This window comes from Mycteria americana, chromosome 5 (genome assembly GCF_035582795.1).
Source record: "Mycteria americana isolate JAX WOST 10 ecotype Jacksonville Zoo and Gardens chromosome 5, USCA_MyAme_1.0, whole genome shotgun sequence".
NCBI lineage: Eukaryota > Metazoa > Chordata > Aves > Ciconiiformes > Ciconiidae > Mycteria > Mycteria americana.
In genome coordinates this window covers 11,434,631-11,452,647 of record NC_134369.1, presented here as the reverse complement: position 1 = coordinate 11,452,647, position 18,017 = coordinate 11,434,631, and the positions used below count along the sequence as shown (strand labels likewise).

General features: G+C 40.4%; 1 protein-coding gene across 10 annotated transcripts in view; it reads left to right on the top strand.

Annotated features, from left to right (window-relative positions):
• MICAL2 (microtubule associated monooxygenase, calponin and LIM domain containing 2) overlaps positions 1–18,017 on the top strand; it is a 111,799-nt gene that overhangs the window by 9,655 nt on the left and 84,127 nt on the right. For all 10 annotated transcript variants that reach the window (XM_075502115.1, XM_075502119.1, XM_075502118.1 and 7 more), the window contains exons 2-7: positions 10,794–11,001; positions 11,628–11,744; positions 12,880–12,981; positions 14,887–15,042; positions 16,006–16,106; positions 17,741–17,998. In XM_075502115.1, the coding sequence (XP_075358230.1) occupies positions 10,794–11,001; positions 11,628–11,744; positions 12,880–12,981; positions 14,887–15,042; positions 16,006–16,106; positions 17,741–17,998 (942 nt within the window). The remainder of the gene's footprint in view (positions 1–10,793; positions 11,002–11,627; positions 11,745–12,879; positions 12,982–14,886; positions 15,043–16,005; positions 16,107–17,740; positions 17,999–18,017) is intronic.

Genomic DNA, 18,017 nt, shown 5'->3' with positions numbered 1-18,017 from the left:
TGTGTTTCCCAAGGTCGTGCCTGCTTCTGCTTAAGAAAAAACCAGCCAAGAGATACTGCCTTGCTTGTCTTGCATCACTCTCTGGATTAGTTCATTTGACTAAGATACTAACTTAAAAGGAACCACGTGGTTATGCCACACTTTGAATTAGTCTTGTGTTGCTTACTTCCACTGCCCCTTTGAATGAGTTACAAGAGCAGCTTTAAAAGGACCTGTGCAACAGCAAATACTCCTCTCTGTGATTAGCGTCCACCTCCCCATCCTGCCATCCTCGCTGGATTTACAATTCAGATAAAACAACTGCCCCAGGGTAAGTTGCAACTCAGCTTAGAAAACACGGCAAGAGGTGGTAGTGAGCTTCCTGCCAAGGACTACACACCCAGATCATCAACAACAAGCTATGCTGATCAGCAAGTGCTCAGGGGAAGGCAGAGGCATTTCTCTCAGACGTTCGTTTGGATTTTATCAGGGTAGGAAATAGTTGCATATGGTAGGAAGCCTTTCCTGACAGGTGAGGGCTGTTGTGACCGGCGGGGCTGCCGCTGGGTCTGCTCATGGCCTGCCTGGCCGCTGGCGGGGCCGCGAGGGCTGGGCTGGCTTGCTCCGTCTGCTGCTTGGCTGTAGGCATCTGGGGTGGGAAGGTCACTGCCTGTCAGTGGTACGGCCCCGACAGTGGGAGAACGAGCACAGCCGGCGTTGTTCAGGCAGGTGCCTCTGGATTTCACCCTGGCTGGAATGTGAAAACAGAGTCATTAATACATGGCCGTGTAAATAAACACTGATCTTCTGTGTATGTTTATCTCCCTCCTGCTGTGTCGGATGTTGGTGCAAAAGAGACTATTACACCTCGTGATAGGCAGTTTGCTGCCAAATTTTATGTCTTCAGCCCTCTGGCCCTCTCTTTGAAGCATGCTCCTTTTCATATTTTTTCACCTTTTTTATATTTACTTTTATTTTTCAAGACTCTTTCCTTCAGTAATAAGGGCTGTTACGTACCTTCCTTGTTTTCAGCCAAAAAGGTTTTGGAAATAAGAACTAGAAGTGACGAAATCCAAATTTCGCTGTGTGATATGCTGCCAGCGGCCTGGTTTGTTGGTTCTGTATGAGTGCTGTTAACTTTCCCTGCTATCAGAAACCTTCCTAGAAAATGTTACGCTAAAGATACATTTTTCTACTTCTAATTGTTTGAACCGTTCAAGTCCGTCTTGCTTGTTGACGCTATCGGATGCCATGTTGCGAAGAGGTGCTGGCTGGTCGAATCCTAGCATTTTCATATTGTAAATAAAAATGTAAAAAGTAAAAGCATTGTCTACCAATGGTAAACTGGTAAGTGCAAGTGACCAGTTAAATAAATGAAAAAAATCAGGTTATTACTCTTTGGAGCTGTATTTGTCCTTACTAGTTAAGACTGTGAATGCTAGCAATGGAAAATGCAGTGGCTTTGAAGATTGTATGATGAACTGGAAGAAAATGGACCCCAGGAGCCCAGAATTGCTGCCTTCTTGTACAGTATTGCGTTTTGAGCTCAGCTATAGCTGCCATACACTACTCTACAGTCACTCTGCTTAGGAAAGTTAGAAATGATGGGATTAAATGATTCAGCTCTTTAAAAATAAATAAATAATAATTTAAAAATCTGGATTTTGACTCAGACCTGATGGCTAGTTCTGCATGAGCTCATTTACCCAGTACTGGCTTCTAAAAGCTGTCTTAATTGGGTGTTGGTTAATAATTTACCTAATATAAAAATATATTTTAGAACATATTTTAAAATATTCTGTGAAATGATAATGGTCTTGAAATAACTTGACTCACCACTTACTGTAAAAAGCCAGTTTCTAAGCGGAAGCTTAGCTGATTTATTAGACTGTTGTAATTGTTGTTGTTTAGCTAAAAATTTTAGGTTTGGTTAGACAGACCAGGCTGTAGCAACAGTGCTTTTTATTTTTTTTTTTTTTTTTTTTTTTAAAAAGCATATTGCCAACTTCTTCCTGTAGCAAAGCCATGGTTGTTGACCAGCTTGTCTGCTTCTTTGGATGCCATAAAGCATGAGAAATCCCTTCACCTGGGTCTGTAGACAAGTCCTCTACTGTCTGGTCAGCCGCTGACCCTTAAACCATGTAGAGGACTAATTATTTTCTTGCAGTTGCAATCTCACGAGTGTCACTGCTCGCAAGGCTCCCAAGACTCGTGGCTTGGTCTCTGCTTAGTCTTTGCTGTGCTCAGAGGTGAGGCTCTTCGTGCTTTTGTTTTTTTCATCTCTGTTCACCAGTTCTCTGTTTCTGGATGAATTATTTTGTTTCAAGTTTTGTTTTGGTTTTTTTTTTGCTAAGTTTTTAACGATAGCCTTAAAGTATTATCTCAGTATGACAGGCGTAAGCCTACAAGAAAAAGGCAAGGTATTTAAATGCTGCCAACCATATTCATGACCGGGATAGTTAGGCAACATTCTTTCTGCAAGGCTTATCTTGTTTTCATTTTGATTGTTTAAGCAACTGGCCAAAAAAAAGAAAAGAAGCCAATCTCTTCTGGGTTTTGGGTGTGGGGTTTTTTTCCCCCTGTTTTGATTACAATGAAAGGCAGGTAAGAAAACAGCAAATATGCTCTTAATTCCAAAGGATGTTAGAGGTTTTATTTTGTGCTTTATTTGAGGAGATTTTTGGATTAAAGCACTTGCCTGATTTCTGGTGGATAATCTGTTTATTAAAAATAGTATAACATTTCTTGTCAGATGATGTGCAGGTTTTCTTCAGATAACTGTAACTGTGGTGCAGGGGAACTAAAAGTTTCTAGAGATACTTTTCTGTATTATGTCTACCAATTGCAATTTTTTAAAACTTATTTTTGTAAATTGTTATAAAAGCTATACAACATATTTAAATAGGACCTGTGCCGCCTGAGAGAGCTCTTCAGAAAAGCTCCAAATAACAAAGTCCTGGCAGCTTTGGTGCATCGACGAAGGAACTCTTGACCTTCTAGCACACTGAATGCATACAGCCTTTCTTTAATGGGTTGCATAGCAGACTATGAGTTTCAGATGTCTTTCATACCATTGTTTTAATTGTGAACTATGGAAAGGTTTTTATATGCAAATCTAATATTAGTACATATATCCGGGAGACAGGGAGAATGGATGGACAAGTGTGTCCAAATTCATCCAGGAAAAATGAAGGCACGTGACTTTTTCCATGCAGAAGCTTATGTTCCAAAAAAGAGAAAAAAATCCCAGTAAAGATGAGCCAAATGAATGCAATAAATGTACTAATGTTTCACTTCTGGCATTTTGACCCAATAAAACAGGAGGGCAATAAAGATAGATCCTCTGATCCCTGGATTGTGCTGTGTCCAGCTGCGAGCGCAGCAACTGCAGGGTGCAGTGCTGGGGAAAGAGCTCTGTCCAAAATCAGCCTGGATTAGGTAGCCTCAAATCCATGTTAAGAAGAAAAATAGCAGTGTCTCTATTTTTGCCAATTGCTGATACGGGTACTTTTGGCAGGAGGTGACAAAACTGTATATTTCTGAGGTGCTCAGCTGAGGGTACGAAGGGTAAAATACTGGTGGGGTCGAAAGCAGAAATGGACTCATCGTGTTCTGCTTCCTGCAGCGGGACAGGGTTTTGTTGCTGCGGTTGGTTGGCAATTAGGAGTGCGTGAGCCTCGCTGTTCCCAGCTGCCTTTGAACTTCCCCAACAGTGGTATTTGTGTGGTGTTCACTCTCCAAAAATGTCTGTTCAGCAAGATCCAGCTAGTCTTAATAATATTTTAAGGTAGGCTTTGGAACTATCTGTAGTGCATTTAAGTAGTGTTGACCTAACTCTTTGGAGAGTTAGGACCTCCCATTAAAATACATTTAACTGAATATTATTTTTGTCAAATGAAACATTTTTAACCTTACTAATTTTATAAGGAGCTCATAAAACATAGTATAATAGAGGAAAATATGCTTTTAAAGATTACTTAATTTTTGTAGGGCGAGTTTAGTTAGCTCCTATACCTTCTCTTCCATCTTCATTTGATGGAAGAATTAATTTTTTCTCTTTTTTTTTTTTTCCCTTTAATATTTGTGTGAAGTATAGATCTGTTAACCACAGAAATTTTGGGTACGTGTTTTGGTATCTGGCCTCTTTCTAAAAATGAAGAAAATAATACTTGTTTTAGGTCAGCACTGTCCCTTTTCTATATAGGTATGTAGTTGAATAGACACCTTCCAAATCACTGTCACTTTTAGCTACAGTTATCATCACTGTTCTTGACAGGGTCATGTTCTGTTGCCTTTTAGTAAAACCAGTTGTATAGGTATAGAAGTCAGGCAACGCGTACAAGCATCTCGTGCAACGCAGGGCGTGTTACTGTCAAGAGCGCGCTATGCTTGCATAGCTCTAATGTGTCTGGTAACCGAGCTATCTTACAGCGACACAGCCTTTGTTGGTGCCAGTGGCTGGGCTGGTTTGTAGAAAAGGAGATGACGGGCACTTTGTATGGGGGTCTTTGTCTAGAGAAGCGGTGAGTGTCTATAGTTACTGAGTTTAGGGGAGCAACCGTATATTGAAGTGCTTTGGTAGACCAGGGCTGTAGCAAGACTAGACTTGCATCATGGATTGACAAAACACATCATGCCTATTGTGAGCTTAACCTTTTTTTTTTTTTTTTTTGGGTAGTTTTTTAAAATAAAGCTTTAGCTCTTGGCATTTTTAACATTGTCTGAAGTGGCACAGAGAATTTTATTTTTCAGTGACTTCAATTATAATGTTTCAAACTTTAAAAACTATATTGGCTATTCAGTGGATTCAGGGTACATTTGCCTGCACTGTTGTATCCAGTGGCTGTCAATGAATTTATGTGATAAAATCTGAGACTACAAATGTGAGATGAACTGTAAGTCAGTAAGTCAGGAATGTCCTACTGAGTAGTCCTATTTTTGCCAGAAGCATTTTCATGTTTAGTAAAGGGGATGAAGTGAAAAGTGTTGTGGTGGAGAGAGCTTCCCGCTGCAGCTTCTGGTAGCTGTCTGCCTTAGCTGCTTATGCAGCTGTTTCTCTTTGGAGCCTTTCCAGGGAAACAGTTATTGCTGATCCAGAAAATGTGGTGTTTCATTATATTTCGTGCCTATCTCGTGTTGCATCGCATTTAGCTCTATCGTGAATAAACACTCGCCCAAATCCATGTAGGATGTAATCCTGTGGAGTCAGACAAATTACTCCTTGGTGCATCCCTGTCGCTTTGGATGTAGTATGAAGGCCAGGGCTGCTGTGAAGTCTCAGATCTGGTGGCTATGGACATGAACACACCTGGGGCCCAGAGCAAATGGTGGAAGAGGGTTTGCCATGGAAAGGCAAAGCATTCTGTCCCTCTGCGTCCTGCAGGCCGTCTGGGCGCGGGCAGAGCCTCCTGTCACTGCATGGGATGGCCCACGGCCACTGGGGACACCTGCAGCACCAGGCAGCAGCTCCGAGGTGCGTGGGAAAGCCACCCCTTGGTGATCGTTTCTAGCAGCAGGATCCGCTCCTATAGGTTTTGATTTCCAACTGGTGATTTGGATGAGTATTACATATAAGCTAAAGGAGGTCAAATAACTTGGGCAGATGGTTTTCACAAGTATATGCGTGCATTTCCACTGAAGTGGTGCTTCTGACATGGCGTGCCTTAGGACAGCGAAGGGTGTCTCTGTGTCTATCCAGTTGCTGTTGAGCTGGAATCTAAAATTAATCTCCTCTTTTTCACCTCCAAAACAACTGAAAGGCAGAAATGAGAAAATCTTGAATTCCTGGAGTGATTGTAGCTTCATCCCAAGAACATATGGAGGGTGGATCATAATTGAACACACTTTTATTTTCCAGGACTGGTTTAATGGTTTGGTACCTTGGGCGCGGGAGAGGAGTGAGGGATTTGGAGTTGGATGATAACAGTGTAATGCATTGAGCTACAATGGGATTTGTCTATTCTTAGCTGTGCAAAGAGATGCTGTTTGATTGCATCCCCCACCCACATGCTACTACCAACTGGTGGATTCCTTGACTGTGAGCATGTAAATGCCAAGAGCTGTTTTTTTACATTTTTCAAGGTAAATTAGTAGATTCTGCCTTTCAATTATTAAAGTGGATGAGAATTTTGTGACTAGGTCATTGTGGAGTGCTATTTCGTTTTTTGTTAAACACAGTGCTTGTATTGTTATCTCCCTCCTTTCTCTCAAAACCTCAGTTGTTTCTGTAAGCTTACTTTACTGTGTGAAAACCAATGGAGGCGTTCTGCAAATTCTCAGCTGTTAAACTGTATATGGTTTTTCCAGAATGGGATATAGGTGCCTGGCTTCACGGGCTGCAGATTTAATAGTGGGGGACAGGAGGGGTTGCAAGAGGCCTCTACTTCTCATCCCTCTCTCCCTTTCCTCTCCTCGTATTTTGTAAGTCATATATTTGTACATTATGTACAGGAGATCATATTAAAAACCTGCGCCTAGCACAAAAGTCATTCTGCTTTTGGAGAGGTAACTTGTGCTGCCACTTAGCTCAGGACTAAGTGCTCTTATTCAGTGTAGAAGCACTTTCTGGAGATTTTCAAGGCACTGCCATTCTTAAACATACTAATAGAGAGAAAGTAGCATCTCTTACAGTCAGATTGACCTTTGAGTATAATCAAGCTTATGAGACTTACCAAATGCTGTGTATGTTTATATTATTACAAGTGAAACTTTCTGATATCTTTTAATTGTACTGGGAAAAAAATACATTATGTTTCTGCTCTGTTTCAGCCTGAAGATAGATAATGCGATGAGTAGAGTGTGCTTGGTTATAGTGTTGGACAAGATTTATACAGAAACAAATAGTTATCTTTTAGGGAAAAGTACAGTACTTTTTAACAGTACCATAGAAACATGATATTTACTCAGCAGCTTAAGTAGTCAACTTTTATAAAATATGCATGGGCTTATTAGTGTTTTATTCTGAAGTACAAAAATTTCCATGCTGTACTTAATATTTATAATTTTAAACTGAAATAGTCCTAAGTTTGTCACTAGGTAACTATTACCGGCCTGTAAACTTGCAAATGCGTTAGCCCTCTTCAATGGGATTTTTATAACTAGCATTCTAAAAATGCTTTTGCAGGAGTTTAACTCAGACCAGCATGTCCATTTACTTGCAATAACTTATATCATAACTGTAAAATTTTCATTGTCACATTTATTCTAATGGGTAATTAGTATCATTCATATCCAGGATATTTGCAAGAAAAGTAGATGAATTTAGCTCACATAAACTTCTCATGAAAAGTACTTGTGGTGACGGTTGCTTGTAGGAGTTAGTGTTTATGGGGCAGTCTTTTCAGTACTGCCAGGTACTGCATGGCTGGAGTTTGGTGCAGGAAATTTGATGTATGTAACCTTACCTGGCCCTGGTGCTGACGAGGTGATGGGGCACGGGTGTGCCTGTGCCGGGCAAGCCACTGTCTGGGTGCGTGCAGGACGTTCGTGCACCCGGCTTTTCCCCCCTCGGCTGGGAACTCTCGTGGGCGCAGTGCTGGGCTGCGGTGAGGGACAGGGACAGGGAACGGCCGGGTCGGAGTCCTTGTCACGGCTCCCTTTCGTGGTGTGTGCATGTCCTCTTCTAGAGGATGTGTGCTCAATATTTCAAGCACTTATAAGATCTTTGGATGACATATGTGCAAAGATAAATTATTTTCATAAAGGAGAAAGGAGGAAACTTGGCATTTTAAAATCATGTGCCTTAACCTGCCACATGAATGCATAACTGTGGTGTTTTCTCCCTACTCATTTATTCTTTCTGTACTTTTGCCTGCTCCTGTCTTGTTGTAACATAGGTGCTGTTCTGGGGGAGCGTATTAAATTTAATGAAGCTTCTCATTTGATGGGAAGTATTTACATCATTTCAGGCAGAAGATCAGCCCTTTATACTATGAGGTTTTCACTGAGAAAAATGCCTTCTCTCAGTATTGCTGTCTTGCACTAACATGGTATACTCTCGGTAGTAAACCAGGATATAACGTCCAACGTGATACTGATTCTTCAGGCAGGTCACAGAGGTCTGGTCGTGATCTTATTCTTGAGTAAGCTGCCTTGTAACCTATACAAGTCTTTCTCCCTTCATTTCCAGCCTGAACAAGAAATATGCAAAAGCTCCTTGTCAGTCCTTTTCAGCAACTGTTACTTTGATTAATTTGCGGAAGATGCTTTGAGAAGTCAAGTTACCCTTTACCTTTTTAGGAGACGATCTGGCACCATTAAAAGGCAGTTGAGCTGTGAATGGCAATGTGGATGTCAAGAAACTGTTGGCGTTTGTCCAACCCTGTTTGTTAGATTTGAGGATTGATTATTCAAGGCTTCCTTATGTGATGTCAGTTGTCACGATCTATGTTAAATTGCAAGAAATTAATTTCAAAAGCAGCCCCTGATGAGCCAGGAGACTGGGGTAACAGGAGGTGAAAATAGGAAGCCATTCAAGGTTTGTTCTAGGCTGACTACAAGAAGGTTTCTCCTGTGACTTTGCAAGCAGAGAGCTGGGGAGGGACGGCAGGGACAGGACAGTGGTATGGTCCCTTTCCTTAATAAAGGTAGGAACATAAACACAGTAAGAATTATCTTTGCAAGGGTTTTGTGCTGGTTTTGACCCCAGAAGTTTCAAAAAAGATAACCAAGTGCCAAGAGTAAGCTCTACACCAGCAGGAAGCGTCCTTAATAAATCAAAGAACAAATAGTTCTTAGACATAGATAAATATGTTTATGGAAGGTAACCATGGATGATAGCAAATATACAACATTTTTCACAGTGTTTCTAGGCAATTAGGAAGATATTTTGTCAATGGTGATAGGAGGAGGGGAGGGGGCAGAATCCTCCTTAAAATTTTAACATACTGTGTTGCAGAGCATCGGGAGGAACTAACAGTGATTTCTGTGTGGTTTTATTGCTTGGCAGGATCCACTATGACTAAATCTCAGAAGACTGCTTTTTTTAAAAGTTGCATTTATTTATATATAATACAGTTTGTTAGCCAAAAAACCAACCCCACCTTATCAAACCATGTATGGTCTTTATTTGTAAAACTTTTCTAACTGCTTGCTAACCATTACTGGAAAACGGTGTAGCTGTGAAGGCGGTCACTTACTTGTCAGAGCTTAGAGTTCCCATGTTAATCACAACAAGCATGTGCAGAAAAGAGCTGACCCAGACTCCACCAGCGATCCTCTTCAATCGGGATAACATCTGCACTCCATTTTCTTCCTTTATATAATTACATCTGTTGATGTTTTCTTAATATTTAGCGTGCAGCGAGGAGGGTTCTTGTGAAATTATGAATTAAATATGTTCTTTTAGGAGGAAGAAAGACAAGTGGCTAATGCAACAACCTAGCTTCAGCTTATTTAGTATCTCTAGTTAACAAAACACTTGCCTAAAGCAAAGCAAAAGCACCTCACAGGATCTCTTCTTTCAGTGGGAATTTATTTGAATTATTTATTCAATTTAAAAAATATATTTTTTGCACTTTTATGATTGGGTTGGACAAAAGTCAGCACCAGCTAATTTTTGCTTAAGTGGTTAAATTTGAAAACAAATGACGAACAAACCAAAATAAATAAATGACTCTATTTTATGAAATGTAAATGTAATGGGAACCAGATTCGTATCCAACGAGCCTCCAGATACAGTCCGTGCTTGCTTTGAAACTGTAATCACTGTCTGGCTATGTGTGCGGGACGCACGGGAGCATGTCTGGCGTGTGAGATAATGGGTTTGGATTTGCAGCGCGGCACAGCTCGGCCTCGCAGCCAGAGCTCTCCCCTCCGCTCAGGCCCACCTCGTCCCTCCCTGCCCGAGCTCGGTGCTTGAACTGATGGCACCGATGGTTTTGTGGAGTCCGTGGGGGGCTTGGGGGGCTTGGGGGGGCAGGTGTGGGACAGCAACGTTGTCCAGCTGTAAGACTGTTTCTAATCAGTTTTTAGTAATCAGTCAGGAAAATGCAAGCGTTAGATTTGTTTGGGTTTTAAATAGTTTGCTTTCTGGAAATCCTTTGCTTGTTAGTCTGTGAAAACTTACAGCTGTCAACTAAAATTTGGGCGAGAATTCTCTGTAAACATTTCTGAAGCAGTTCTTCTGAGGATGCCCAGACTTGGATTTAAGCTCCTAAAATGTGATTGTCCTTAAGGTGAGGATGTTGACCACTGGGTGAAATGGAATAGGACAGGCTGAGTTCCCCGGCTCTGGTGAAGCCGGACAAGCCTGCTGACTTCTCTTGACATGCCCTGCTTTGCAGCAGTAGGGCAACGAGGCTGTTACATTCAGGATACTCCCTCACTTGAAAGAGAGAGTAACTAATACTGTAAGACTACTGGCTTATCATAGAGTTGTCTAACAAGTCTAGCAAACGTACACCAATTTCCTCTCTAAAACAAAAAAAGCCTACACCAAGACCACTTATTTCCTTTCCCCTCCCTTTTCTGTAGCTGTAATCCTGTTTACTGCAAGCACTTTTGAAATGCTAAGTGTGAGTTAGAAATGTACAAGCAGATGCTCAAAAGTGTTTGGCTTTTTGCTGTTTCTTCTGTTATATCTTTTTATCAGGTGCTTTTATGTCCGCATGAAGCACAGTTTATCCTCTTGTATAAATTGACTGAACACCACATGCAAACAAAATTTGAATGTTTATTGATTTAAATAGATGACTTGAATACACTTTCAGTAGCATAAGTCCAGTTGAATATCAAGTCGTACCAACAGAGTTAGTTAGAAACTCTGTGGAAGTCAATACAAAACCCTGTGTAAGACTCCTCCTTTTCTCTGCTAGTGTTTAATTATTGGAGGTGGCCCATGTGGCTTGCGGACTGCCATAGAACTTGCCTTCCTGGGAGCCAAAGTTGTCGTCGTGGAGAAGCGGGACACTTTTTCAAGAAACAATGTGTTGCATCTCTGGCCGTTTACAATCCATGACCTCCGGGGACTGGGAGCAAAGAAATTTTATGGAAAATTCTGTGCAGGATCTATTGATCACATCAGTAAGTATCTGAGGACGCTTTTCAGCTAAGAGGTGTACTGAAGTCAGATGACTAATGGAGACTTTCTTGGTTTGGCAGAAAGCTCATCTGCCTTAAACATGTGCGCGTGCGTGCACACACACACAGGAAAAAAAAATGGTCCCATTTAAGCAAAATGGCAATTGAACAAATGACAGTCTTATGGTGCAGCTTTTTTGTTAGTCTGGATTTGTTAAACAATAGGTTTTTATGACGAAGTATGAAGACTATTGATATTCATTCTAGCATGTTGAAGGTAGACACAACCCTTAATCTAATGAGAAAATATGCAAAAGCGGGATATTTTACAGGGAAATATGCTGTAAAATTTTCTGTCCTAAAATGGTCAACATATCGGTTAGCAGATCCTTTAAATATCATTAAGGAAAGCTCTAAAAAAGTATTCTAAGAAATTCACTGACATTAGTTTTACTACCAATGAGATGGAAGAGAAAATCCTGTGGTGGTTGCTACATTTGCATTCATCACAGCATGGGAAATATTAATGCTGCATGCTTGTGTTACAATGAATATCAGTTGGGTGGCATGCTGGTAGCAGCTGTCATTACTTACATATTAAATACATCTTTGTTACTCGCTGTCTACAGGTATTCGACAACTTCAACTTATCCTCTTCAAAGTTGCACTTATACTAGGAGTTGAAATCCACGTGAATCTAGAATTCGTGAAAGTCCTGGAACCTCCTGAAGATCAAGAAAACCAAAGTATTGTTTATCATAATGTAGTTCTGTTCACAGTAACTTCTTTTTATGTCAGGCATTATATGAAATCATTCAAGGTAGTTGAATTCTGTTTAAAGAAATGGGAGGTTTTTTCCCTTCTTATCCAGCTAGGTTTGCTATATGCAGTCGTAGGCATGATACGTATCATTGTGACAGAGCACTGATAATTCTTAAAATACGACCTGGTCTGAGAAGTTGAGGTTTTGCACTATGCCTTCTGGCATGCATTTGAGGCTTTGTAGGGAGTCTGGTGTGGCTTTTTGGTATCTTCTTGCAAAAACAATTTTTGATTGATAATATAAATATTGAGGATGGATTAAGCTCCCTGGGCCTCATTTTGCTTCCACATTTGATATAACTCCCACTGGCACACAGAGTCTTATCAGCCATCTTATGCAAGATTTTTAAACAAAATAGAGAAAGATTTCGCTCTTTTTTCTTTTTTTTTCTTTTAAGATTAGTATTTAGGGTGTAGTAGCAGTCAAATATTTTAAAATTTTACTTTAATTAAAATACTGTGCTATCTCTCTTTAAATGGTCATACAGTGACAGCAGAATAAATATATTGTTTTAAGTAGTTAAAGCATAATTTTTAAATATGGACAAAACAAGCACTTTCACATAATCAGCTTTGTGTTAATGCCAAGATTAAATTTAGCTTTGTGAGTATGCTTCCGTTTAATTTCTATTTAGTAAACAATTAAAAGTATTGATGATGGAATGCTATTTTTCTTCCTTTAAAACCCACCCCTTCCTTGCTGTTACCACACATATGTACTGTCCTGATAAGGTCATTGTGGGGCTATTTCTGCGAGAATGAAGTGCTTAAGTGTGTTCTGGTGATATGGGTCTGAGAGGAAGCTTAACTCATTAGGTGATCCAGGTGAAGGCTTCCATTTTTTTGTTGTTGTCAGTTCACAAGCTTGACCCCTTGCTAATATAGCCTGAGCATACCTTTGACTGCAGCAGAACTTCTCTGCATCAGACTGAGGCAGAATTCAGCTCTGTTTGAATGAGAAATGGATCATTTTATCTTAATGCCCTTTCTTCGGACTCTGAAAGCACTTCTCCATTGTATTACTGAAGAATGAATAAATATTATTCTTTGTGTTTTTAGAGATAGGTTGGAGGGCTGAATTTCTCCCCGTGGATCACCCTTTGTCAGAGTATGAATTCGATGTTATTATTGGTGCAGATGGCCGCAGGAACACATTAGAAGGTAGGTGAATGTGTGCTTTTAACCTTATTAATGGTCTTTAGGGTATTTCGGAAGGCCTGAAAGTCAGAGGAGAATGCAAAGCAACGGGCTGCATTCAATCCACTGAAGTTTGTGTGGAAACTATTTTTTTATGTGGTATCTTCTGCTTTTGTTGTTAAGTTGTAGCTCAAAGACATTTAATGTCGTTACTGATTCTCAGCACTGTGTATCTGCATTGCCTCTAAAATGCATTGTGATGCCACTGGGCTTGCTTCAAGGTTAAGTAATTATATGATGATTTAACTTTAGAGAGGCTGACAAGATACATATCAGGAATTGCATGGCCTTTGCTATTGTGCCATAAATTTGCACTGTGTGTTTGAACTAAAGAACAAAATGCGATTGCTGGGTATTTAACGAAGGCATCAGGGGTATCGCTCTTCTATAGAGGTGATTTAATTTCAGGAGCAGTTACTTTGGAACTTATACCAAAAGATAATAAATAACTTGGGGGGGGGGGGGGGGGGGGCAGGAAGAGGGGGGGAATGCTTCATGGACTTGAGCCGTTGCTGAGAATTCAGACCACCTGAGCTGTCTTTGTTAGTGAGACACTAGCTAAGCTGCTCCTGTATCACATGAACAAACCTGTTACTTAATTATGTATTCCCCTTGTAGCTTTAATTATATCCATGTTAGTTTCAGTTCACTAAGTACAGCATTTCCTTTTCTTATTAGCTTCATAGTTTGTCCGCTTATATAGTTTGTCTGTCTTATATCTGCCAACCACAATATGCTTAGAGTTAATTCCTATAAGGAATTATCTATTCTAAGAGCATCTAAGAATGCTCTATTAGAAAATTCCCCACACTATTGGCTAGCTGTCCCCCATAAAAGACTGTTTAAGTAGTCAGGTATCAGCAAAATGAAATTATTCTTTCTGCAGCTGCAGACTCTATTGAGAAGTTAATTGTTATTGTAGTACCAGGATCTAAGGGAATATTTGGTGCACTGAAGATTGTTTACATATGGAAGCTGGTATGGTCATATTAAATTTATCTCAATGAAATAACGAGAACGCATCAAGAAGCACAGAGACAAAAATTCATAGCTGATTTATTTCTTCTTAGAAAATGCATGTATTCTCCGAAAAGTCATCTTCAGTTGGCTTAAAATACTCTAAGGACCCTCTGTCCTACTTCAGAATTTACTTACAGATCAGGGGAATGTGCAGAGGGAAAACTTAAATGTGTGATTGCAAGAGTGTGGCTTAGCGGGCTTCTTTTGTGAAAAGAAGAAGCTAGGATGGAGCAAGAGAGCAAGTAACTTCGCAGTCGATCTCACCTTGGAAATATAACAGTTAAGCCACTGAATATTTTTCAACCCCTAGTATCTTTGAAAAACCTCGTTAGCTGGTAGTGTGTGCACCTAAGCACTGTTATAGAGATTTCTGTTTCTCAGCTCTTTCTCTGCTGCTTTTGACTGCTGATCTCTTGCATGTTCTTTCATTAGCTGTTTACCACCTATATAAGGAAAACCTTATTTGCTATTTAGCACGTTAAAAATGTTTCCCTCCATTAAATTTGATCTGCTCTATTTCCAGTCTGTTTTTCTTTAGTCATCGTTTGTCCTTAACTTCTTCCCATGTTCAACTTCTTCCCATAGTTCCCCTCCAGACCTATTTTTTTTTTTAAAAATGAGACTTTATCTTGAATGCAGTACAGCTCCAGTTTTGCAGCTGGAGGTGGGGAGAAAAGATTGTTTGCATTCAAGGGACTTTTGGAGGAATGACGTACTCTGCTGATGGTGTGGTGTTTGATGAAGTGTAAGACTAGACGTAGGAACAAGACTGAGCTGCCTTGAGCTGGCTCTCCCTGAAAGTCCAATGTGAAGTTCCCAGTGTTTTTAATTCTTTTCTTTGCTTACCAGGTTTCAGGAGGAAGGAGTTTCGTGGAAAGCTGGCTATAGCTATCACTGCCAATTTTATAAACAGAAATACAACTGCAGAAGCCAAGGTAGAAGAAATCAGTGGTGTTGCTTTCATCTTCAATCAGAAGTTCTTCCAGGACCTTAAAGAGGAAACGGGTGGGTGCATCCTCATTTTTTTTTTCCACAACCAAATACATGAGACAGTAGAGGAACTCTTTATGTGCCAGGCCACCCTCCCATTCCTATTAACATAAATTTAAATATATTGTATAAAAAAACCCCAAGTGATAAAATGCTGTTGATATCAGAATCTTGCAGATGGAGGTGTCCATTTATGGTACAGTGGGATTTTTTTTTTTTTTTTTAGCTTGGGCATTGCCACATCATAGCTTGCTTTAATGTTTAAATTTTTCTCAACTGTAAAAATGTTTGCTATGTTGAACAAATTTAGAAGAGCATTTTCAGTGCCCAGAGATTTCCCTTAAGACATGGTTTATTTTGTTGGTATCCATTCACATACTGAACAGCTTAAACCCTGTGAAAAAGTCTCTGCCCTTCTGGGAGGAGTTTATTCTTGCTTTTTGATGTGTAGATCTGATAAACTGAAAAGAACTAGACAGGAATCTGCCATAAATACTTAAAATATAAACTGTGAAATAAATCTGTATGAAAAGGGGTTTCAGAATAGTTGCATCCACTGTCAGTACAAGCAATTCCATTCTAGATTTACAGCTTTATTATTATTATTATTATTATTACTGAAACAAAAACTCCTGGTTAGACCCAATGCCAGAGCCTTAGCAACCTGAAAAGCACTTTGTTCCCCTGGCTCCCCTTTTCTGCCTCAGAAGGTTGTTAAGGCTGTAGTTAACTGGCTAGTCCTTAAAAGGATACTAAATAACTTTAAATTATGCTGAGACAAACTCTTGTGGGGTAAGGCCAGTCTCCTCTCTTGGTTTGTTGTGTTTTAGAGCACCTTGTCCACTAATGTTTCCTCCCAGCTGGGAAAGTGAATGTATCCCAAGAAGGAAACACCCCTGTGGGCATCAATCACATGTTGTTAGTAAATGATGCGGGCAGTGCACTGTACTTCATAACGAATGTATTATCTCTTCTCAGGAATTGACCTGGAGAATATTGTTTACTACAAAGATAGCACTCATTATTTTGTGATGACAGCAAAAAAGCAGAGTCTTCTGGACAAAGGAGTGATTATTAATGTATGTAAAAATGCTGGCTAAACCCCTATTTTATTTACTTGGCACAAAATAAGAGTGAACATCTGCATAAACGTTGTTTCAGTTGTAGAGGGTGTTTATAAACTTACTAGATCACTTCATTAAAGCTCAGATCACTTAGATCTTACTTTTTTTTTTTCTCGTTTTCCCCTCCAGTCAGCACAAAGTTTCTGTAGAGAACTGAAAACAATGCTTCCTAAATTTATCAGTTCTGAAACTGGCTGAAATGGGATCTTGACTCACCTTGGAAATACGTGGTGTGGTCATCACACCAGCAAATAAAAACCTCATTTATTTAAAGGTGAACTTAGCACAGCTATGTCCAGTTTTATCAGGCAAATAGGGAAGCATTAAAACCTACCCCAGGCTAAACTGCAAATTCTGTAAAGTGCGTGAAACATGATAGAAGGAGGCTATAAACACAATGGCCTGAACTTTCAAAGGTACTTGGGACTTTGGGGCCTTTTTTCTTTTTTTTTTTTTTTTCCTTTTTCCTCCTTCTTCTGTAAGATGTAGGGGTTTATTTTATTTTGTTTCTAGAAAGTGTTTTGGCACCATTTAAATTTCTGTTCATGGAAACCCAAGAGAAGTCAATTTTTCTTGCAAAGTAAGACCGTGCCAAAACAGTCGAGTATAATTTCCTGAAGGAAATACTTGTGAGGAGCTATCAGAAGGCTTCTTGGCTTTCTGATGGGACCATTTAGCTCAGTGCCACGATTTCCTGCCCTTTTGGAGGACAGGGGCCCGCCGGGCAGAGCAGCTGGCCTTCCCTAGCTGGGGTGGGAGAGGGGAAGGGCAGCAGCCCCCAGCAGTGTGTGGGGAGCGGGAGCGGGGCCCTGGGCTGCGGGGACGGTCTTCGTGGGTGGGGACAGTCCCAGGAGATCTGTGGGGAGTTTGGAGAAGAGGAGCAGCAGCTGTGGCCCATCAGAGCTGTTTTCCTGACCTGCTCGGTTCTTGAGTGGAAAAAAAAATCAAGTCTGTCTAAAACAACTGGGTTAATAGCAGTTCTGTGGTATCATCCCTGCGATTAGGGGTCTCATCCACGATTAAGCTGTAAATAGAAACTGCCTTATGAATAATCACTGGCTTTAAGTAGGATGACCGGTAAAGGCAGGGTCCTTCACCACACTGGCCAAAAAAAAAACCCAGTCCAAACCAGAACAACAGAAAAGCTTCTACGATCCAAGTTCGAATGTGTTGTTACTGAGATGTTAAGTCAAACCTTTAGTTTAGTGAAACCCATGTTACGTCATCAGTATGTCAGTGTTTCTGCTCTCGTGTGGTTTCAGATGTGAGGTGCACACATGCAAAAAAGCATTGCAGTGAGGATGATAACATCTTTTGATGGGAGGGAAGTAATGTTATGAAAAAACACATAACCGAGGAACTGGGAGACACTATAATACTCTATTGCAAATGAAGCTGCTTATTCAGTATTGGCATAGAGAGTTCCAGTTTGGGGTAGTACAGTAACCTATGTTTGTGTATTAACTTTTTGGAGGAGATGACAAATCTCACTTGGTTCTTTATGCTGTGAGATGTGTGGTTGCCATTCATGCTCAAGGTTCCAGTCTAGAGAGTTGGAGTATCTAATCCTACGTGCTCTCTCCTTGCAGGACTATATCGATACCGAGTTGCTCCTCTGTGCGGAAAATGTGAACCAGAGCAATTTGCTGTCCTACGCCAGAGAAGCTGCTGACTTTGCAACCAACTACCAGCTGCCTTCCTTGGATTTTGCAATTAATCACTACGGGCAACCAGATGTAGCAATGTTTGATTTTACTTCCATGTATGCATCTGAAAATGCTGCGCTAGTGAGAGAGAGGCACAGACATCAGCTCCTGGTAGCACTTGTTGGAGATAGTTTGCTTGAGGTATACCTTGGAATGTCTT